Raw genomic sequence first — 23,038 nt, 5'->3', positions numbered from 1 at the left:
AACGCCCCCCTTGCCACGGCTGTTACATGGTCATCCATGGACAGCCGGGCATCCAGGAGGACGCCCAAATTGCGCACCCGTTCCACGGGGGCCAGTTGCTCGCCCCCAATGGCCAGAGATGGAAGCAACTGGTTGAACCGGGGGGCCGGAAGCCACAGCCACTCCGTCTTGGAGGGGTTGAGTTTTAGTCGGTTGCCATCCATCCAGACCCGTACGGCCTCCAAACACCGGGACATCATTTCAACGGCCTCGTTGGGGTGGTTCGGGGTGGAAATGTATAGCTGAGTATCATCAGCATACAGATGATATCCCACCCCAAAACCACGGATGATCTCGCCCAGCGGTTTCATGTATGTGTTGAACAGGAGAGGCGAGAGCACCGACCCCTGTGGCACCCCACATGTGAGGGGGCTCAGGGTCGATCTCTGCTCCCCTGCCAACACACGTTGCGTCCGGCCAGAGAGGTAGGAGCCAAACCACCGTAAAACGGTGCCCCTGACTCCCAGCCCCTCTAGCCGGTGCAACAGGATACCATGGTCGATGGTATCGAACGCCGCCGAGAGATCTAATAGGACCAGGATAGAGGAACAACCCCTATCTCTGGCCCGCCAGAGATCATCAACCAATGCGACCAAGGCCGTCTCCGTGCTGTGCCCGGGTCGGAAGCCGGACTGGCGCGGGTCTAGATAATCATTCTCCTCCAGGTGACGTGGAAACTGTTGTGCCACCACACTCTCTACAACCTTCGCTAAAAAGGGAAGGTTGGAGACTGGACGATAATTGACTAGCTCCGTTGGGTCCAGGAAAGGCTTCTTGAGCAGGGGCCTCACAACCGCCTCTTTCAAGGCGGCCGGCAGAAACCCCTCGCCCAACGAGGCGTTCACTAGGCCCAGGAGCCAGTCGCGTGTAACCTCCCAGGATGCCAGTACAAGCCAGGAGGGACACGGGTCCAATAAACATGTGGTAGGTCGCAGACATCCACGCAACCTGTCCAAATCCTCGATGGCAACCGAGTCAAACTCCTCCCAGAATGGTCCCTCAAGACTCGCCTCAGGCGCCTCCACTGGACCACTGAAAGGGGCCCATCCCATCCGGATTTGAGCGACTTTGTCCTGTAGATATTTCCCAAACTCCTCTGCTCTGCCCTGTAGAGGGGCTTCCCGCGGCCTCTCAAACAAGAGGGAGCGTGTCACCCGAAACAGGGCGGCAGGGCGGTTATCTGCGGACGCAATAAGAGTGGCACAATGTTGACATTTGGCCGCTCTTAATGCCACAAGGTACGTCCTCAAATAGGCTCGTGCCTGTGCTCGGTCAAATTCGGAACGGGAGGATCTCCAACGACTCTCTAGGCATCTCTTGTGGCATTTCATCACCCCTAGCTCCTCGGTGAACCAAGGGGCCAGGGTGGTTCGTCGCCGCAGGAGAGGCCGCAAAGGCGCCACTCGGTCTATGGCCCCGGCAGTCGCACTATTCCATGCATCTACCAGGTCCTCCACCTGGGGGCGGGTCAGGTCTATAGGAGGTGGCCCAAGCTCCGTCTGGAACCTATCTGGTTCCATCAGGCGCTTGGGGCGGAACCATCTAATACCTTCCGGTTCCGCCTCCCCGCAGCGGGGGGTAGCACCAGGGAAGTCAAGTCGGAGAAGTGAGTGATCTGACCATGACAGGGGATTTGATTTTAAGTGTATTTATTCTTTGTATATGGTTTTTAATGTGGTGCCTGTACACCGCCCCAAGTCCCTTCGGGGAGAGGGGGCGGTCTATAAATCAAATAAAATTGAAATTGAATTGAAATAGATCCCCTATCAGAGTAGCAAAAGTTTCTCCTTTTAAGATAAAGCTGAAGTGAAAAGGCTTTCTCCTTAGCTGCTTTTGTCCTATAAGTTACACTGTGAGAAAGAACAGGATGAGGAAAATTCATCAATAGTTTCTAAAAAAGAGATACAACCCAGCATTCCTGTGACAGGAAGAATAGTTTACTTCTGGGAGGAGGGGGGAACAAATATTGAAAAGAGATTCAATTTTTCAGGGAACAGAAACTATAGTCTGCAGACTGAACAGTCAATCTGGGGACGTCTTCCTGGAGCAAAAATCAAAGATGTAACTGAGTACCTTATTAAGATAATCAGCCCCACGGATTACCCTCCCTTTCTTCTCCTACACATGGGGTCCAATGACACAACAATGAATCCTAAAACAATAACAAGTGATTATGAACAGCTAGGGAAGAAAATTAAAGAATTAGGTGCACAAGTGGTATTTTCATCTATACTTCTTCATCTATACTTCCAACAAAAGGGCAACATCCAATGAGGGAACAAAGGATTGTAGAAATGAACCACTGGCTTAAAAGCTGGTGTCGTCAACAGAACTTCTGTTTCCTAGATCATAGTCTTCCTTACCTACATGAAAGGGCTAGGGCAGGGGTGTCCAAACTTGGGAACTTTAAGACTTGTGGACTTCAACTCCCAGAATTCCCCAGCCAGCATGGCTGGCTGGGGAATTCTGGGAGTTGAAGTCCACAAGTCTTAAAGTTCCCAAGTTTGGACACCCCTGGGCTAGGGGATGGAGAGAGCCTCACAAGAACTTGAAATAATGTATTCAGAAAATGACAGGCTCATTTTATCCAAAGGGCTTTAAATTAAAATTGAGGAGGGAGAGGGGGGGGGGGAATCTTCAAGACCTTTAGAACCTAATTCCAAGCAAAAAAAAACACTAGATAACCAATCATATAAGAAGGTAGGGAGTAAAGAGAAAGAAGAAGAAAAGAAAGAAAAAACACAAGGAAGTAGAGTGTGATGGGAAGGATGGCAAACCCAATTAAAAAGTAGGAGATATAAAAACAGACCCAAGACCCATAAAAGACTCAAATGTGCAGCCGCCGCCAAAAAAGCTAATACACTCCTTGGTTACATTAGCAGAGACATAGACTCAAAATCATGTGGAGTGTTAGTACTACTTTATAAAGCCTTAGTAAGGTCACACCTAGAATATTGCATCTGATTTTGGTCACATTACAAAAAAGATGTTGAGACTTTGGAAAAAGGGCAAAGAAGAGAAACTAAGATGATTAAAACCTTGGAGACTAAAACATATGAAGAACAGTTGCAGGATTTCGGTTTGGCTAGTCTAGAGAAAAGAAGGACTAGGGGTGACATGATGGGATTGGAGGCTAAAACATGAAGAATGGCTGCAGGAACTAGATATGTCTAGTTTGATGAAAAGAAGGACTGGGGGTGACATGATAGCTGTGTTCCAATATCTCAGGAGCTGCCACAAAGAAGAGGGCACCTGAGGGCAGGACAAGAAGCAATGGATGGAAATTAATCAAGGAGGAGCAACCTAGAACTAAGGAGAAATTTCCTGACAGATAGAACAATTAATCAGTGGAACAACTTGCCTCCAGAAGTTGTGAACGCTCCAAAACTGGAAGTTTTAAAGAAGATATTGGATAACCATTTGTCTGAAGTGGTGTAGGGTTTCCTGCCTAAGCAGGGGGGTTGGACTAGAAGACCTCCAAGGTCCCTTCCAACTCTGTTAATCTGTTTTCCTAATATCTGAGAAGCTGCCACAAAAAGGAGGTCAACTTATTTTCCAAAGCACTAGAGGCCAGGACAAGAAACAATGGATGGAAACTAATCAAGTAGACAAGCAACTGGGAATTAAGGAGAAAGTTCCAGTGAAACAGTGAAAACAGTGAAAACAATTAATCAGTGGACAGTTTGCCTTCAGAAGTTGTGGCTTCATTACTGAAAGTTTTTAAAAGGAATCTGGACAGTCATTTGTCTGAAATAGTATAGGATGTCCAGCTTGAGATGGGGGTTGGACAGAAGACCTCCAAGGTCCCTTCCAACTCTATTCTGATTGACTGACTGACTGACTGACTGATTGATGCAAACTACAAAATCCTAGCTGGGTACAGACTAAATACTACAGTATATGTATGGTATATGTATGTTTTCATTTTAATTAACTGCTGATAAAATAAATGCAACTTATTTTCTTCACAACAAGTGGCTATATTGAAAAACCTGTTCAAATGAAGAAAACAGGATTTCCTTTTGAGCAAACTTCTGTATATATGAGTGAGCTTTAGGCTGGTACCAGAGAATAAGGAAGACGGTCTTTATGGAGCAAAATCAGATTTTCAAATTTCTATTTACTATAAGTGTTACTAAGGGCTAGGGCTGGTTATTTTAGGGGTATTGTTTTTAACTTATTGTGTGTGTTTTAGGGGTTCAAAATCCTATATTTATATATATTGCTTTGTACAGTTCTTTTAATTCCATTTTTAACCTCCTCCATTCCAACTGTACATATTCAATTTTTATTGTATTTTGATATATTTTGCATGGACTGTACACCGCCCCGAGTCCCTTTTGGGAGAGGGGGCGGTCTAGAAGCATGAATAATAAATAAATAAATAAATAAATAATGAAGTCAGTTTTAGCCTTTCTGTGGGGCTGAATCCCTAGTCTGTTCTATCTAGTGAGGGTGACACAAAGACATTCATCAGGTTGTGTCCTGTGAAATAGCTATCATATTAGTTATAATGGTTAGCTCTAATACAGGTAGTCCTTGACTTAACCATTTGTTTAGTGACTGTTGAGTTACAATGGAACTGAAAAAAAGTGGCTTGCAACTAGGCTTCATGCTTATAACAGTTGCAGCATCCCCATGGTCACCCAATCAAAATTCTGGTGCTTGGCAATTGGCATTTATTTACGACAGTTGCAGCTTTCTGGGGTCATGTTATCATGATTTGTGATTTTTCCAGCTGATTTCCAACAAGCAAAGTAAATAAGAAAAGCCGAATTCATCTAACAACTGCAGCAAAATAGATCTTGTTTAGCAATGGAAATTCTGTCCTAACAGTTGTCATAAACTTAGTATTATCTATACACAATTTATTGAATAAGTGGTGATGAACAATTAGCATCACCATTAGTAGAAGGTAATAACATGTGGGAGATATTACGGATTTGACGAATGTACATAACCATATATCCATCTCTATATCTATATCCAAGGACTGTGTTGAGTTTTATTGGCTAGTAATGATGCCAGTAAATGAAGTTATGTCTGATAGAGGAGCTTCTTTACTAAAAGGAACAGCAACTATAAGTATATTATCTGGAACACTTGTAGGAGCACAGCAGTAGCAGGAATGAAATGCAAAAGGAAAGGGACCATATTATATTTGCACAGGCAAGTCATCAATGAGCACTGAATAACCTTCAGAAGGGAAAAAAAAGGATGTATTTAACTGAAATTGCTATGTCATAAGAGCTACTTTAAATTGCCCACTATAATTGCTTATTTAAATAAAATTGCTTTTTAAAATAACCCTACATTAATTTTTCACACATTTCTCAAGACAAAGAGAAAAGTTATACATTTCCCTTTTTAATAATCTTTTTTTGTATTATATTTCAGTCATATATAAATAGTTCAATGGTTCATTATTGACTCCAACCTTTTAGCCATTTGTCTGCTGCATTGAGCATCACATCTCGCTGTTGTTTATAAAAATCCACCACGCTAGCAGAAGATGAGAAAAAGAAAAGAGAAAAGCATAATGACAATGAAACACTTCCAAATCAACAGTTCTGATGCTGAAAACAAGGAAGGGAATTTAGGACAGGGGACTCCAACCATGGCAACTTGAAGACTCAGCATGGCTGGCTGAGAAATTCTGACTTGAAGTCCACAGATTGGTTTAGAGAAGACTTTGTGGACTTTATAGAAAGAAAAATTGGTTATAAAGACTTCTGTGCCTTAAATGACAATTTGTAGATATTCTCCAACATTAAGACATTTTTTTGTTACTACAAGCAATTGTTAAATAAAAATCTGCCAGAAGGAATACTGTATATATAATCAGTATGCAAAGAACATTAAATGGCCTTCCTCTTCATCGTTGTTTTGTGTATATCTTTGATGCATTCAAACTGTATTGATATGGGTGCACTTGGACGCATCATTCCTAATAGCGATACACAGATTTTTTTGTTCTTTAATGATTTCAGAATCATTAAAGAACAAACAAAATCTGCATATCATTATTAGGATCACTTATTGTTCAGATGACAATGATGATATAAATGTGAATGTACAGTATTGGATTTCAATTTTCAGTGACTGCAGCACAAACCTCAATATATTTCTGTCTCTTAGCTCTTTTCTAGCACAAAAAGATATTTATAGATTGTGTACCTGGTGGGAGAGGATGTCCAAATAATGTGGACTATGGCATTCTTATATAAAACAACATATGCAAGCTACAACTGAAACTGTGACCCAAAAGGAAAACAATATGAGATAGGATGAAAAAAACCTCAACAAATTACATAGAAGCTTAATTCACAGTTTTAGTAACCATTATCAATGGAAACACTTTGGTAGCAGGAATTTAAACAGAGTTGGTCTCTGAACAGAGTTCATGAAAAAGCATTCCTTTTTTCGTCTGCTCCTTTCAAATGTACAGGACAGATTGCAACTGATGTCAGTGCAGTGATACATTTTAGCCACTTTATCTTAATTTCTTGTGAACTTATCCATTTGATATAAACTATCCCGAGATATCAATTTTGCTTGCAATTTTTCCAGTTTCCCCAATTTGTAATTTATTTATTTCTACAATTTCCAAAAGCCAGGATATAAAATGCCGAGTCCTGCAAAACATGTACAGTAAGTAATTTTTTTGATACTGTTAGAAATCGAAATTCTATTCTAATTATTTTTAATTAGAAGTTAGCATCACTTGCTGCGTTACCAGATATTTTAGATCACAATGTCCAGAATTCCTAGCAAGTATTTCAATGGGTAGCTCTTGGGCAATTAAATCTGAATCCTATACATTCAAATGAATGGATCTCAGTACAATAAATTGCATATATTATTCTGGCCATTATATAAATATGACTTTATGTACAGTATGTGTGTGTGTGTATATGTAGAATTATTTGTGACTATAATATTAAAACAACATATATTTAAAATATATACAAGAGCATAGTAATTAAGACATAAAATATGCCAAAACTGAAATATACTAAATATATTTACCTGTCTACGTGGTCCAGGAAACCCTTCAGTCCCCATTGTTGAAGAAGCTGGGCTATTATAAGCTATAGAAATAGTGGGGCTACAGTCAGTATATTTGCTCATCAATAGACACCAGAAAAAAATCTAAAATGGCTTAATAGCCAAAAATAGACCATGTAACACAATCCTATGATTAGGATGATTAGTCTCAAAAAAACTACTGCAGATCCATGTTCAGCTAATTGTTAGGAGTTAAGACTGAGTCAAAGAATTTAAAAAAATCTATGCACAACTGCAACCTTGTAAGATTTGAAACTCTACAATCATTTTTATAAATTGATATGCTAGGCACCAATGCTATTCTGCTAATACCATAGTATTAACAATAGTAAGTAATAGTAGTTTGATGTTGTGTACTTTGGGGTGTTGTTCAAGGCATTGTTTAATTCAGGCTTGTTCACAGCATTATTAATACAACTACAGAAGTGGAACAGTAAAAGGGATCACTGCAGAAAATCTAATACTATATCCATAAGAGTTTTCAAATGCTCACCACTTTAAGCAAGTTAGAAAGTATTTTAACATGCTATTAAATTAAAATCAGTGACAGGATATTTTCTTTTTAAAATGGCCCAGCTTTTCATCCTGTTGGTATTTTTTTCCTTATGAAAAATTTACTTTTTATTAATACTATGCTAATCATACATAATCATACATAATATATAGTATTGAGGAATTATAAATAACGAAGAACTTTTTTTCAGTAAGTTGAGTTTTAAACAATTGTGTAAATACATGGATGTTATGTTGATGTTTGTGTCTAAAAGTTAAGGTAGTATATTTTTATATATAGTTAGAAAAACGATAATTCTTACTTGGGTGAAGGTACTGGTGTGCATTGTGGAAACCTGTATATGTAGAATAACTCTATCAATTAATGGCTTGGGACCAGTTAGAAATCCAATTCGTAGCCTGTGCAAAAATAAAAATATACTTAAAATACTTTACTTACACATAAAATGCCATGTCTAAAATTGTGGAAGACAATATATATCCTAATATTCATATTGATTTTGAGGCAACAAAAGGGAATTATGAAAGTATCAGAAAGAGAAAAACAAACCAATTTTATAAAAGTTAATGAAGTGGGAATCTAAGTATTATGGAACAAGTAAGACAAAGAAAATATCTGATACTGTTTCAGGAAAAAGATTAGTGTCATGAAAATTGAAGAACAGAAGATACATACATGGAACAGCACTTGACTGTTAAACCCTATAATTAATTTCAAGGAAGACTACAATAAAAATATCTTTTTTCAAATTAAATGTATACCAGTAGCCTTAGGGATTTTCAAGTGTGTGCTTGGCCAGGCAATTCTATGTCCAGCTATGGTGCAATTGAATTTACCCAGATGACAGGATCTTAGAAAAGGAGTCAGTCCTGATTACTCGCCCATCTATGTCCATTGAAAGAAAAGTTGGTGCCCAAGGCTTCAGGAAAGAAAGTAAAGATTTGCTGTTAGTAACTAATACTTGTAGATGGTGGCTCACATGTTGTGAAAAAGTTTTTTTAAAAAAACCAACCGTGTACATGCATTATGAAACATATTCATGCATCAAAACTGGGCTGCATCCAACATTTCCATTCAGGTAGCAGGATTTCCCATTATATTCCTACCCATCTCAATATCTGTCCCAAATTTATTCTGTAACATCCATCAACTAATTTAAAGTATAACCAGGTATGTACAAGAAGTGGCATATTTGGCAAAGGAGAATTACCATTATGAATGATTCCTTTTGACCGTAATATATTATTAAGATACAAAAATTCTAAACAGAATTTATTGGACATGTTTTTTTTTTCTTCAATTGAAATGTGCGTAGATGAAATCACAGGTATGCTACTCATATTTTTAATAACTGACAAAAACTGTGCTGTTGCTCAGCATATAAGTCTATGAACATAATGATACTCTCTTATGGATACTGTTGTGGCTTGAAATGCATATGTACAAGAAATCTATGGTATGCCTTCATGCCTGGTAGCTTTGAAAACAGCATCATAATTAATGGAAAAAATATTCTACTGACTGTGGAAATAGTAGTGACAAATTGTAACACGATTTATAAACTTCATATCCAAAGAATTCAGATTCATACATTCTTTGCTGTGCCTTCTGATTCAAAAACAATTGACAAAAAGTCACCTTGTTAAATTGAAGGAAATAATATGGATCATCTTCTATTATAAGGAAATCATACTGTCTTGCAAGCTGAAAGAAATATATACACCTATATTCACACACACAGACAAAATAATAAAAACAAAACAATTGTTTCATAATCATATATTATGGTTACCAATAAGCTCTTCTCTATTGTTAAAATATTCAGTTATTTTCAGTTGGGGAAATTCTCAAGTCTGTTTCAATTTTCTTACTGAAATCAACATTGTTCCCAGAATCTCAGTCAAGGCATACAATGGGAATCCCATAGAGATTCCCACTAATGGCAAAGCACATTATTGCATAAATTAGAAAACAAATGTAAATCTAAATATAATTTGATTAAGAACAGTTCAACCTAGCTAACACTGAAAAGGGTAATTGTATAAAAATTAGAAAAAAAGAAGTCAATTCAAATTAATAGTGGGAAATAGGATTGAACAATAGAAATACTATGGTCGAATTTATGGCAAAATTAATGCTGTGGGGTTTTTGATGATTGTCTTTAATCCCTGATAATCCTAACTACTGTGAAGGATTGGAAAAAAGATCTAGAACTACAGATTTCCCAGGCCTGATTTAAAAAGTATTCTCATTCACAACTTCAACCTTTGAAATCAGATAGAATTGTTTCATTGAAAAAACCAATTAACACAAACAAAAAAAGCATATGAATGTTAATTTCCCCCAGAAAAATTAATATGGATCTGGATATATAAGAATTATATATCTAGATAGATATGATATATATAGTAATATATTGGTAGATATATAGACATACAGACAAACATAAATATAGATAGATATAGATATGAGATATATTTATAGATCCCTGAGCCCAAAAGGGTAATCAATATCATATTTCAATTACATGTTTAATTATCAAATATTTAATCCCAGGTTTTCAAAAGAATAAATTGGAAAAAAAAAAGTAATCTTATGGAATACATTTGTTCTCTCATTGAATACACAAATAAGCAAGGAAACATTATTTTATATCTACCAAATGCTGGCATCACAGATTGCCTTTTGAACTGTGTATTTTTTTGTTTGCATATTATTATACTGACTTTCTGAGCAAGCCTTTCCCATGTCACTGATAATAAACATTTATTTTAGACGGAAGCATAATTGCATCAGATTAAATGATATAAAAATGTGTATAGAGACCACATCATTTATTGAATGATTATACCTGATAGATCTCTTTCTTGCGTTCTGTTGTCAATGAGGCTCCTGTTGGATTGCCACCATTAGGAATTGTATATAGAAATTTTGGGGTATCGTTCTTGAGCTTTTTTACATCTTCTGGATCCCACCTGGAAAGAACTTCTTTCAAAGCTTTTGGAATCATACCATGCTGGTCACTGGGCACATTTATGATGTTACAACCCAGCGGTCTAAGCTATTTTAAAAAAAGAAGAGACACAAGCATTTATTGTACATGTGCATTCTATTCTGCTTTTGATAAATTAATGTCTAAGCTTGCTATAATGTGCTCATATTCCTGTAAACTAAACCATCCGTTCTTATTTCATATCTCATTGGTCATTTTGTGACAAAATATATAATAATAATAATAATAATAATAATAATAATAATAATAATCTTAAAACATTAGAAAAATTGCTCAACTTTGATATATATTTTTCCTATTGCGATTTGTCTTTTTTTCTGTTGGGTTTCTAAACATATCAAGATATGTGACAAGACTATATAGTATAGAACAGCGATGGCGAACCTTTTTTGGCTCGCGTGCCATAAGTGGGGGGAGCGCAGCGGGGTCGTGTGCAGGTGTGCTGCACCCATAATGCAATGTGTGACCCCCCAGTGCGCATGTGCACACTACAGGCGCAACCCCCCAATTTTTGCATGCTTTTTTTGCCCTCTCCAGGCTCCAGAGGCTTTATAGGAGCCTGGGGAGGGCGAAAAAAGCCTTCCCCGCCCCCCTGGAAGCCCTCCGGAGCAGTCAAAACCACCCTCCGAGCAAACGGGAAGTGACTCCCGGTTTGCTCGGAGAGTCGTTTTGAGCGCTCTGAAGGTTTCAGGGACCTTCAGGATGCTTCCCTGAAGCCTCTGGAGCAGTCAAAATGAACCTCCGAGCAAACCGGAAGTCCGTTCCCAAACTTTCGGTTTGCCCATAGGGCTGGTTTTTTGCAATCCGGAGGCTTCAGGGAAGCTCCTGTAGCCTCCGGAGGGGGACACTCTTTTCACCCTCCCCAGGCTCCTATAAAGCCTCTGGAGCCTGGGGAGGGTGAAAAATGGCTTTAAAAAAGGGTGAACTCAGCTGGCCAGTGCGCACATGCAAACTGGCCAGCTGACAGGGCAGCGCTTCGCGTGCCCTGACAAATGGCTCCGCGTGCCATCTGTGGCACGTGTGCCACAGGTTCGCCATCACTGGTATAGAATCTGGTTAGGCAAAGGTGATATGAAGTTAGTTTACTTTAGTCTTATCCAAATAAGACATATTTGGCCTTCTCCAAATATGTTGAGATTGCTGAGTAGGAATTCTGGGAACTGAAGTCTGTGTGGTGTTATTCATTATGCAGGACATTGTTTATATGGAGCAGGTCAGCTTTTGGATTTTGAGAATTTCATTATATGTACACAATGATGTCTGCAGGGGCAGTTCAAAACAAGACGGAAGTTGTGGCATTGCAGCTGAAGTCTCCCTGTTTTTTATTCGTATGCAATGTCAATGTGACCTGGTTACATCATATTTGCTACTATAATACGTTAAATGGGTTTCCTACATCATATTTAATATTATATGATATATTTAAGCATATATTAAAGATGTCATTATGTAAATTATAACATTAACTGCGCTGCATGAGATCATTAGATAATCAGGATTGGATACAGATGCACAAACATTCAAATTTGTTCCTTTGAAATGTATAGGAAGGCTCCTAGTTCCATTTCTCCCAGTCTGGTACTCTACCAGTATGCTGAGACTACAATTCCCAGGCTTCTCAGTTAAAATGTAGCTATACTGGTTGGAAGTAGTGGTAGAAGTATTAGGGAAGGCTACTACTATCTTCCTCTCATCTCTGACCAGGTGAAACATGAATGATTTACCTCAATAAAAGAAATGACATCTGTCTCATACATCTAGCAATAAGATCATAATTTCAATAATATTAATGGAGTGATTAAAGAAAAATAAAATGTATAAACAATCACAGCAAAAGTATAAAGAAAACTTTTTCTTTTTCTATACCAAGTAGCCATCCATTAATTAAGTTATAAATGAATTTTACATTTTATTTGAATTGTATAATGAAACAACACTGCAAGAAATATATTGCCAACTTTTTTTAATTTTGCATGCTCTTTCCTATTACTAAATGGTTTACCAAATTACAAACCTCTTCATAGATTTTTTTTCTTGGAAAATCATGTTATAGAATAGGAAAAGCTACAAAACTGAAGGATAATTATTCACCATTTTAAGGTTAGTTCAGGAAATGCAAATTAAATTACCGGTAATTTGGAAATCAATTTACTGGAAATAATTTCTCCCCCTTCTTTCCTAGTTCAGCAAAAATCTAAGAAATGGCAGCCTGGTATAAATGGAAGCCAGACCTAAATATGTAGAAGCAAAATTGCATGTTTCTACCATCACAGTCTTCCAGATCTGTGGAATACTTACAGCGGCTAATGTCCCAGGATAAGTTGGGGCATCCAAAAGAATGTTATCTCCAGGATTAATAAGCATTTCAAACACCTAAAAATATACAGGATATTAATTTTTCTTGCTGCAGACAAATATGACTTTTGATAATAACAGAGATAGAGAGATGATTTTTAAATCACAAAAAGTTTTTAAAAAGTTTAGTATACAGTAATACAAAATATAAGGGGAAGGGGAAGCATAAAGACGAAAGAAAACTTTGTTTATTGTAGTAAATTGTTTAAAAACCAAAACCAATTATGCACATACCAAAGTTAAAGAATTTTAAAACATTGTTCCATTGCAATTTATTTTTGGTTCTTTAAGAATGTAAATATATCTGGTAAATGGCTTCATAGTTTATCTATACAACTGCTTACTTCATATTTTAATTTTTTTAAGTTTGTGAAAAGGCACATCTCTTTAAGGGAAGATCTCACTGAAATAAGTAGGATCTACAATGGCTTTACCTAAGTATCGCTTCTTACTACTGCATTCATCAATATTGTGAGCTGAGAAGGAAGAGATTAAACAGAGATATGTTTGTAAAGTTTATAGTAAATACTAGTGATACCTGTAATAGGAAGAAGAAAATAGGATAATCTGGAACTAAAGACAACCCAGCTGCAAGGGTAAGCAATTTGATGCCTTGTATAATCCCTACAAGTCCTACATATCTGGAAGCCAAGGCCATTGCAACTTTTTAAAGATTCACAGAAGTTATATAATTATGCTCACTGTACTCACTGTACATTATAGTTCATTTTTTCTTACTTTACATAGCCCTTCTTGGCTTCCAGTAGTGATACACATTTCCATTTGTCCTTCCTGAGGACTGTAGTCAACCGTTGGAGGGTTATGAATCGTCTTCTGCAAATCCTTCAACCAGGACAACAGTTCTGGAATGCTAAACATGATTACATTAGTAAGGTGTATCATGCATTTCTTCATAATATTTTCATTCTTTTTGCATTTCTTAGACAAATCTAATCTACCTTTTAATTCTTTTATTATGTAGTCACTAATCTGAACAAATACCCTCCTTTAGATCTTGCTTAAAACACTCTGTTCTATCACACCAGCTTTTGCTGCTTACTTAAAATACATCCTATCTTAGATTTACCCTTGCAGTTGTCATTACCATTACCTTCATTACCACTATTTAGTGACAGTAAAAGTCTGATGTCTAAAAACAATCCAAGATGCACCTCTTAATTGCCAAATGTTCCTTGAAAGAATCAAGTCTTAGTTGCTCCTTGAAAAATAAGTCTACAGGGGCACTACGGATTTCAGGAGAATGTTCTATGGGGACAAATTCAAAAAGTCTTTAAGCCCTTTGGAGCCATTCTACCATGATTTCTTCAGGAAGAAGCTGGAGCATCGCCTTCAGGACAGATCAAATAGCATGGGTAGTATGCCCTACATATACCCTGAACCTAAGTAATTCTCATAACTACTGCAACTTCTGTAATATTGGTGTAGCTCTGCCCTACTGATTTTCACCTCCTACCATATAGGCCACTGCATTTGTATCACCTGAGTAGTCTTCAAGAGCAAATTCAATCAGAGTAGGTTTCAATTGTACATGTTTGAATTAACAAGAGAATAAATGAGATGAGAGTGTACTTTAGGAGGCGCCCTCTTATTTTACCACCTCTTACTATATTCAACAGCACAGTATCAACAGCAGAATCCTTCAGGTTTGGGGGTTCTGTAATCTCCCAGGATTTGAAATGGACACCTAACATTAGATCCATTATTTAAAAAAACACACAACAAAGTATGTTCTTTCTGTGTTAGCCCAGGAAGTTCAGACTGCTCCAGGAGCTGTTGATACAGCTTTACAGATAAATTATTGAGTTGTCATTTGTACTTTTATACTTGTCTGGTTTGATATAGCAACCAAACAGGATGGGTACAAACACAAACAGATAGTTAGGACTGCAGAAAGAACAATTGCAATCAGCCTGCCTTCCATAGAATATCTCTATATTGAATGGTCAGAACAATGTCAAACAACTAGACACAGGGACAGTTTCTTCCCTTGTGCAATCACTCTGCTGAACATCTAATTCTCTATCTAATGTCTAGGTACATTTACCCATGTTGTATGGCTGTAGCATTATTATTCTCCTTATCTTTTTTTTACTACCCCCTCTTATTGGTATTATTATGATTACTATTATTCTGTTGCTTTGCATGTACACAGAGCTTCTGCACTGGAGACAAAATTGCTCGTGTGTCTAATCACATTTGATGAAATAGACTATTCTAATTATAATGATTATCATTAAAATCTCCCATTCGGAAGGCATCTGCAACTGGTGTACTAGCTTATGCTGGACAAAGACCCTCCATAGCGACATTTTCCACTTTGGTTTAAAAGGATTCCCCAAGTTGTGGACTTGATACTCCGAGAGAATGCAGTTTTGTCAAGTAGGGATCACAAGACAATCTGCTGCTTTCTGGATAAGTAAAGTATACATTCTTGCCCTATTTCCTTATCTTACCTACACTAAACATTTTCAGGGAGGTCAACAATGGAAAGAAAGCTCTGCAGTAGATAAAGAAGACTATTTATCCTGCCCCCACATTTGGAAGTTTTTTTAAAAATGGAGTTTGTGGTTTCAAAATCACAACTTTTATTTGCCATTAAAATACCCCGCTGAAGCAGAATACTGGAGAGCTCTCTTCATCAGTTCTTCCTTGATTTCAATTCTTGTTTCATCTTTAATGATAATGGTAGCGGTTTTGAAAGGAAACGTGTTGGAATTTGGTGCTCCTCCAGCCAGAGAAATTAATGATGGGGGAGATTGCTGCATCAATTCAGCTAGAGTAAAAGAATACACAAAAACAAAACTTAAATCATACCTGATATGATTAATACTACTTGTCTGAGTTACAAAAATCTAGACTATTATGAAATAGCAACAATCCCCCCCCCCCCAATGTTTTGTTGTCCCCTAGGTGTCATCTAGATTTTTGCCAAATCTGGTAGCCTGTGTGGACATTTTTAAAAAATAGCTGCCTAATTTTCTGCACTAATTAATTTATTTACTTATTTATCTAGAAAGCTTGTGTAAAGTACCATCTTCCATGACACATTTTCAGAAATAATGAATCTCTGCACTTTATATGAAACACATTTTGGAAGAAAAAACTCCAAGAAGACTTGAAGCTCAAATAATTGTTTCCTATGTAATTTCTGAGCATTGTTATCCATCCCCCCGCCCCCAAATTTGTCTTCTTGGAAATAAGTGGCCAAAGATACCATAGCACCCTTTCTTCTGAATGGGACGTTCTCTTATGTCAGCTACTTTGTGGGGAGAAAATCAAAACAGTTTAGAAATCCCAGAAGTGCCCATCTCCATATATCATGTCTTCTTAATAATCATGTCTATGACAATCCCTAACTAGAATTTGAGGAAAGTCTGAAGAATTGATTGCAAAATATATACTTACTGAGGACTCTTATTGGAGAAGCTTTTCTTGCTGCACTTACTGCAGTAATGAATCGTGAATAATTCATGCTTAATGCACCAAGTAGCAAAGGCAATCTTCAAAATAAACTGGATAATAAGAGCTAAAATCAAGACAAATAAACATAAGGACAGAATATGTATGCTATAAAATACTATTATCTGCAACAAGCATTTAAAGAAATCACACGGTAACATTCAAAAGAGAATGGGTCACATCTATCATTCATTACTTAAACTTTATTTGTTCAAAAAGTTTTCTTCAAAAAAACATTCCTGTTAGAGATATAATTTTGGAAAAAATATTACTAAATATTCAATGTCAAGATACAGAGCATAAAATAGTAAACATTCAGTGTAAGATATACAATATGAAATATTAAAATTAATGATAATTTTCATGCTGTTTGTCATAGAGTTGAAAGCCTGTTGTTTACATTACCACCATTTTCTGTTTACTATTTTGGCTCTTTTTAAGGATACCTAGGATTTTCTAGAACTGCCAAACAAAAGACATTGTTCAACTATTCTGGTTTTTTTTTTTTAAATTATCTGTTTAGTTAAAAATCTTGTTTTTTACCCATATTTTCAAAACTGGAGTTTCTAGGTTCTATAACATCTCAAGACTTAAAATGGATACTTAACATCAAATACATCATCAAAAAAGCACAACAAAGAATGTTCTTCCTGAGCCAACTCAGGAAGCTCACGTTGCCCAAGGAGCTGTTGATACAGTTCTTACAGAGGAATGATTGAGTCTGTCATCTGCACCTCCATAACTGTCCGGATTGGCACTGCAACCAATTAAGACAAACAAAAGACTTCAACGGATAATTAGAACTGCAGAAAAAAAGAATTGCTACCAATCTGCCTTCCATTGAGGACCTGTATACTGCACGAACCAAAAAGGGGGCTTTGAAAATATTTACAGACCCCTCACATCCTGGACATAAACAGTTTCAACTTCTACCTGCAAAACAATGCTCTAGGGCAGTGGTGGGCAACCTTTTTTTTCAACTGAGCCAAATCTCGCCAAAACCACGATTGAAATTTATTTTGAGAGCCACATTTTTAAAACCGAAAATACATAGGATGGTACACTGTTTTTAGTTTCAATAAACTCTGGCATTTGAAGCACGCAAGTCTTAAAGCTGTCAAGTTACAAGATCCTTGCATCCCTAACCCTTTAGGAAAAAAATCCCAAGGGGTCTTCAAACCTGACAGCTTTAAGACTTGTGGACTTCAACTCCCAGAATTCCTCCTCCAGTCATGTTGGCTCAGGAACTCTGGCATTGAAGCATGCAAGTCTTAAAGCTGTCAAGTTGCAAGACCCTCGCACCCCCAACCCTTTAGAAAAAAAAAACCCAGGGTCTTCAAACCTGACAGCTTGAAGACTTGTGGACTTCAACTCCCAGAATTCTGAGAATTGAAGTCCACCAAGGGCATCAATCATATTAGCCCAGGGATCTGCAAAATTGGCTCTTAAGACTGGTGGACTTCAACTCCCAGAATTCTGAGAATTGAAGTCCACCAGTCTTAAAACAGCCAACTTTGCAGACCTCTGTGTTAGCCCAAAGCCTGGCGCTGGGCGGGCCTTGCTCCCCCATTGGTGGAGCCCCAAGAAGCGAGGAGGGAGAAAAAGAGACGGAGGCCAAGGAGCTTCCCCCCCTGCCCCCTCCCAGCAAAAATCTAACCGGGGAGCCGGGCGGGCAGTAGCAAATTAGCCGATCATGCCGCGTGGGCAGTAGCAAATTAAGTAGCCCCTTTCCCTTTTTTCTTTTCGACCCACAATGATTAGGGAGGATCCTGAAGTCGGGCGGGGACGAGAAGCGAGGAGGCAGAAAAAGAAACGGAGGCTAAGGAGCTTCCCCCCCGCCCCCTCCCAGCAAAAATCTAACCGGGGAGCCGGGCAGGCAGTAGCAAATTAGCAGATCACGGTCGGTTAATTTGCTACTGCCCGCCCGGCTCCCCGGTGGACGAGTGATCTGGGAATAGGGGATTTAGTTGTTACTCCCCTGTCATGGTCAGATCACTCATGTCTCCGGCTGGACTTCCCTGGCGCTAACCCCCACCGCGAGGAGGCGGAGCCAGACTGTCCAAGCTGGTACCGCCCCAAGCACCTGATGGAACCGGATAGGTTCCAGACGGAGCTTGGGCCACTACCTGTAGCCCTGACCCGCGCTCGGTCGGAGGACCTAGTGGCCGCCTGGAATAGGGCGACGGCTGGGGCCTTGGACTGGGTTGCGCCTTTGCGACCTCTCCTACGGCAGCGACCCACCCGAGCTCCTTGGTATACCGAGGAGTTGAGGGTGATGAAGCGCCATAGGAGACGTCTAGAGAGCAGGTGGAGGTCCTCACGCTCCGAATCTGATCGAACACAGGTAAGAGCCTATTTACGGACCTACCTTGTGGCATTGAGAGCGGCCAAACGCAGACATTGTGCCGCTCTTATTGCATCCGCGGATAACCGCCCTGCCGCCCTGTTTAGGGTGACCCGCTCCCTCTTATCGCAGAGGACGCGGGGGGCACCCTTGCAGGGAAGAGCAGAGGAGTTTGGGGAATATCTGCAGGACAAAGTCGCTCAGATCCGGAGCGGATGGGCCCCCTCCAGTGGACCAGACGAGCTGTCAACAGTGAGTCTTGTGAGACCATTCTGGGAGGAGTTTGACTCTGTTGCCCCCGAGGATTTGGACAGGTTGCGTGGACGGCTGCGACCCACCACATGTTCAATGGACCCGTGTCCCTCCTGGCTGGTACTGGCATCCTGGGAGGTGACACGAGGCTGGCTTCTGGGCCTGGTGAACGCTTCATTGGGCGAGGGATCCTTACCAACTGCCTTGAAAGAGGCGGTGGTGAGGCCCTTACTCAAGAGGCCTTCACTTGACCCAACGGAGCTAGCTAATTATCGTCCAGTCTCCAACCTTCCCTTTCTAGCGAAGGTTGTTGAGAATGTGGTGGCACAGCAATTTCCGCGACACCTTGATGAATCAGAATATCTAGACCCACGCCAGTCCGGCTTCCGACCCGGGCACAGCACAGAGACAGCCTTGGTCGCGTTGGTTGACGATCTCTGGAGGGCCAGAGATAGAGGTTGTTCCTCTATCCTGGTCCTATTAGACCTCTCAGCGGCTTTTGATACCATCGACCATGGTATCCTATTGCGCCGGCTGGAGGGGATGGGAGTCAGAGGCACCGTTTTGCGGTGGTTCGGCTCCTACCTCTCTGACCGGACGCAATGTGTGTTGACAGGGGGGCAGAGGTCGACCCTGAGGCCACTCACTTGTGGGGTGCCACAAGGGTCGGTCCTTTCGCCCCTCCTGTTCAACGCATATGTGAAGCCACTGGGGGAGATCATCCGTGGTTTTGGGGTTGAATATCATCTGTATGCTGATGATACTCAGCTGTACATCTCAACCCTAAACCACCCCAACGAGGCTGTCGAAGTGATGTCCCGATGTTTGGAAGCCGTCGGGGTCTGGATGGGGGACAACAGACTCAAACTCAACCCCTCCAAGACTGAGTGGCTGTGGCTACCGGCACCTCGGTTCAGCCAGCTGACTCCATCGCTGGCCATAGGGGGCGAACAATTGCCCCCTGTGGAACGGGCGCGCAATTTGGGCGTCCTCCTAGATGCCCGGCTGTCAATGGACGACCATGTGGCAGCCGTGGCAAGGGGGGCGTTCCACCAGGTTCACCTGGTGCGCCAATTGCGCCCCCTTCTGGACCGGGATGCCCTACGCACGGTCACTCATGCACTGGTGACGTCTCGCCTGGACTACTGCAATGCTCTCTACATGGGGCTTCCCTTGGGACGCGCCCGAAGACTGCAGCTAGTCCAGAACGCAGCCGCGCGGGCTGTCATGGGGAGTACTAGGTACTCCCACGTAACACCACTCCTGCGCGAGCTGCACTGGCTGCCTGTGGTTTTTCGGGTGCGTATCAAGGTTTTGATCACCATCTTTAAAGCGCTCCATGGCACAGGACCTAGCTACCTGCGGGATCGCATCCTGCCACACACATCCCTGCGGCCAATTCGCTCTCACAGGGAGGGACTTCTCCTGGTGCCGTCCACTAGGCAATGCCAACGGGCGGCGCCAAGGAGTAGGGCCTTCTCTGTGATGGGCCCAACCCTCTGGAATGACCTCCCCCCCGACATTAGAACCACCACCGACTTCCGCTCCTTCCGACAAAAATTGAAGACACACCTGTTCCGATTGGCTGGCCTGGCATAATCATAACTGCTACCTCCTGGCAAACATATTTCTTAACTGGCATTTTAGGGGAATTGTTTTTTAAATTTAATTTTATGGGATATTTTTAGGGGTTTTAAACTATATTTATATATTTTACTCAGCTGTACAGTTCTTTTAAACCTTCTTTTATCCTCCTTCGTATCTATTTACCTATTTAACAATTTTAACTGTTTAATTATATAGTTATTTATATGATGTATTTCTTGTATGGACTGTACACCGCCCCGAGTCCCTTTCGGGAGAGGGGGCAGTCTATAAGCGCTCAGTAAATAAATAAATAAATAAATAAATAAATAAATAAATAAATAAATAAATAAACTATCTAGAAAGACAGTTTTATCATCATTATTCTCATCTTCCCTATTCCCTATCAACTTATCTTCTTATGACTCTAACTTGTTGCTTGTATCTTATGATTTAAATCATTTAATTAGTACCCTGGTATGATTTATGTTGATTGCTTATTTAGTATCCATAACTATCACTAAGTGTTGTATCTAACGTTTTATGATCTATTTTTACAATGACTTTTACAATGACTACGCTAATGATCTATCACTATTGTTGTATGTACACGAAAAGCTTATGTATTGGAGACAAATTCCTTATGTGTCTGATCACACTTGACCAATAAAGAATTCTATTCTATATATGAAATGTATTTTTCCAATAAACAACAATCCCTCCCCTCTTATATTTACAACTACAATAAGTGACATGCAAGCCCATTGATAGACTAGATATTTTTACTACACACTTCTCAGGAATTATGTATGAAGAACAGAATTTCAATTATTTTGTCTTCTTCCTATTACAATTTGTCTAGAAATATATTTGAGAGCACCACTATTCTGAAAAAAATAAGCTGTAAAACTCATAAGAGATACCTTCAACTAGAACAGGGGTGTCCAAACTTGGCAACTTTTAAGACTTGTGGACTTCAACTCCCAGATTTCCCCAGCCAGCTGGCTGGGGAATTCTGGGAGTGGAAGTCCACAAGTCTTAAAAGTTGCCATGTTTGGACACCCCTGAACTAGAACTAACCACCTATTGTTATGGTTTCTTCTTCCTATTGTTCAGGTTGAGAGTGACTGGCCTGAAGTCACCCAGTAGGCTTTCATGCCTACTAGTTTCTAAACTAGTACCTTAGCCACCAGACCAAATTGGCTCCCTACCCACAAATTACAATGGTTGGGTTTGTTTGAAGATATTAGGCAACATTCGGCCAATTATGCCTTATGTGGATTTTGTTTGGTTATTTATTCCAGGCATTTGTATCTACCATATCTACTCTGAAACTTCCGGATGACTATGATAAACTGACAAAGAATATTTTCTGTATCTCTTTGCTGCCATCTAGTGGTTGTTCAGCTTTTTAAATACAGTAATCTATATAAGGTAGACCAAGCATCAGTGAGGAAGAATTCTCTCTTATATGAACCCTAAATGCTAAACAGGTGCTGAATGTTTCTCTTTAATCACTTTCCACCTCGTGCTCTCTCATTCTCTCCCAGCCACGCAGGAATAGAAGCTTATTCTAGAGAACGAGAGGAACTATTGGGCAACAAGCTCGTGGGCAACAAGCATAGCTTTAGGTTTCCCTACCTGTGGCTCCAACAGCAATTTGTGATGCCGCTCGTCTGGAAACAGGAAGGACGAAGAAAATTGAGCAAAGCCACGTGCCTCTATTCTGCCCACCACGTTTCCTTCAAAGAAGGCAACACAAAAATAACGAGCCAGGCAAACTGTGCTGCCCCAGCAGTATATAAATAGTGTAGGAATTAAGAGCTGTCTCCTTTAAGAAACTACCTCCTGGGAAATGTAGGCAGAGACTGCCTTATGGGAAATGTAGTTCCATGACATGTGATCACATCTGTGTTTCTGATTGGCAGCTGGGGCATTCTGCCTGCGTGCAGGTCATCTTGAACCGGGGAAGCGCTCGAGCGAGAATAGTAAAAAGATGGTGCAATTGAATCCCAAACTCCATTTGCATTTTAACTGAGAACAGCTGCTGGGATTTCCCTCACCCCTTCTTGGAGCAGAGGACCATCCCGTTTCATTGGGAAAGGCTGATTAACTCTCCTGCGATGAAGGACTTTGTTGTGATTAAGAAAATGTGCAAAAGGGGGCCAAGAGCTGCATGAGAAAAGCAGCCTCTGCAACCTAGCTGGCTCACTCTGCTCTGAAAAGCCTGTTTTCATTTGTGGAAGAATGCTTATAGGCTAGACTCTTTGTTTCTCCTCTGATATACTGGTATACTGATATACTGGAAAAGCAGCTCCGGCAGAGTTAGTAAAGCATGTTTGCATCCTGATCTCGCAAAATAAGAGAACTGCTTGAAACTAAAACTAAA

The 23,038-nt window shown here is 40.0% G+C and overlaps 1 protein-coding gene across 3 annotated transcripts in view; it reads right to left on the bottom strand.

Moving 5' to 3' along the window:
* Positions 1 to 22,463, bottom strand: part of AADAT (aminoadipate aminotransferase) — a 28,217-nt gene extending 5,754 nt beyond the window's left edge. Inside the window, exons 1-11 of one of the 3 annotated variants that reach the window (XM_081959420.1) lie at positions 22,291 to 22,463; positions 16,416 to 16,536; positions 15,615 to 15,783; positions 13,728 to 13,860; positions 12,933 to 13,007; positions 10,473 to 10,682; positions 9,260 to 9,325; positions 8,458 to 8,540; positions 7,923 to 8,019; positions 7,069 to 7,130; positions 5,477 to 5,541 (exon numbers count right to left, since the gene is read on the bottom strand). In XM_081959420.1, coding sequence (XP_081815546.1) covers positions 5,477 to 5,541; positions 7,069 to 7,130; positions 7,923 to 8,019; positions 8,458 to 8,540; positions 9,260 to 9,325; positions 10,473 to 10,682; positions 12,933 to 13,007; positions 13,728 to 13,860; positions 15,615 to 15,783; positions 16,416 to 16,482 — 1,027 coding nt within the window. In that variant the 5' untranslated portion in view covers positions 16,483 to 16,536; positions 22,291 to 22,463. Of the gene's footprint in view, positions 1 to 5,476; positions 5,542 to 7,068; positions 7,131 to 7,922; positions 8,020 to 8,457; positions 8,541 to 9,259; positions 9,326 to 10,472; positions 10,683 to 12,932; positions 13,008 to 13,727; positions 13,861 to 15,614; positions 15,784 to 16,415; positions 16,539 to 22,276 lie in introns of all 3 variants that reach the window. The other 2 variants (XM_081959419.1, XM_081959418.1) reach the window with 2 other exon arrangements.
* Between the last annotated feature and the right edge of the window lie 575 nt (positions 22,464 to 23,038).

Source organism: Natrix helvetica (genome assembly GCF_964273705.1).
Source record: "Natrix helvetica genome assembly, chromosome: 7".
In the NCBI taxonomy this organism is placed as follows: Eukaryota; Metazoa; Chordata; class Lepidosauria; order Squamata; family Natricidae; genus Natrix; species Natrix helvetica.
The sequence above is the reverse complement of the archived record's forward strand: the minus strand, read 5'-3'. Positions and strand labels throughout refer to the sequence as shown.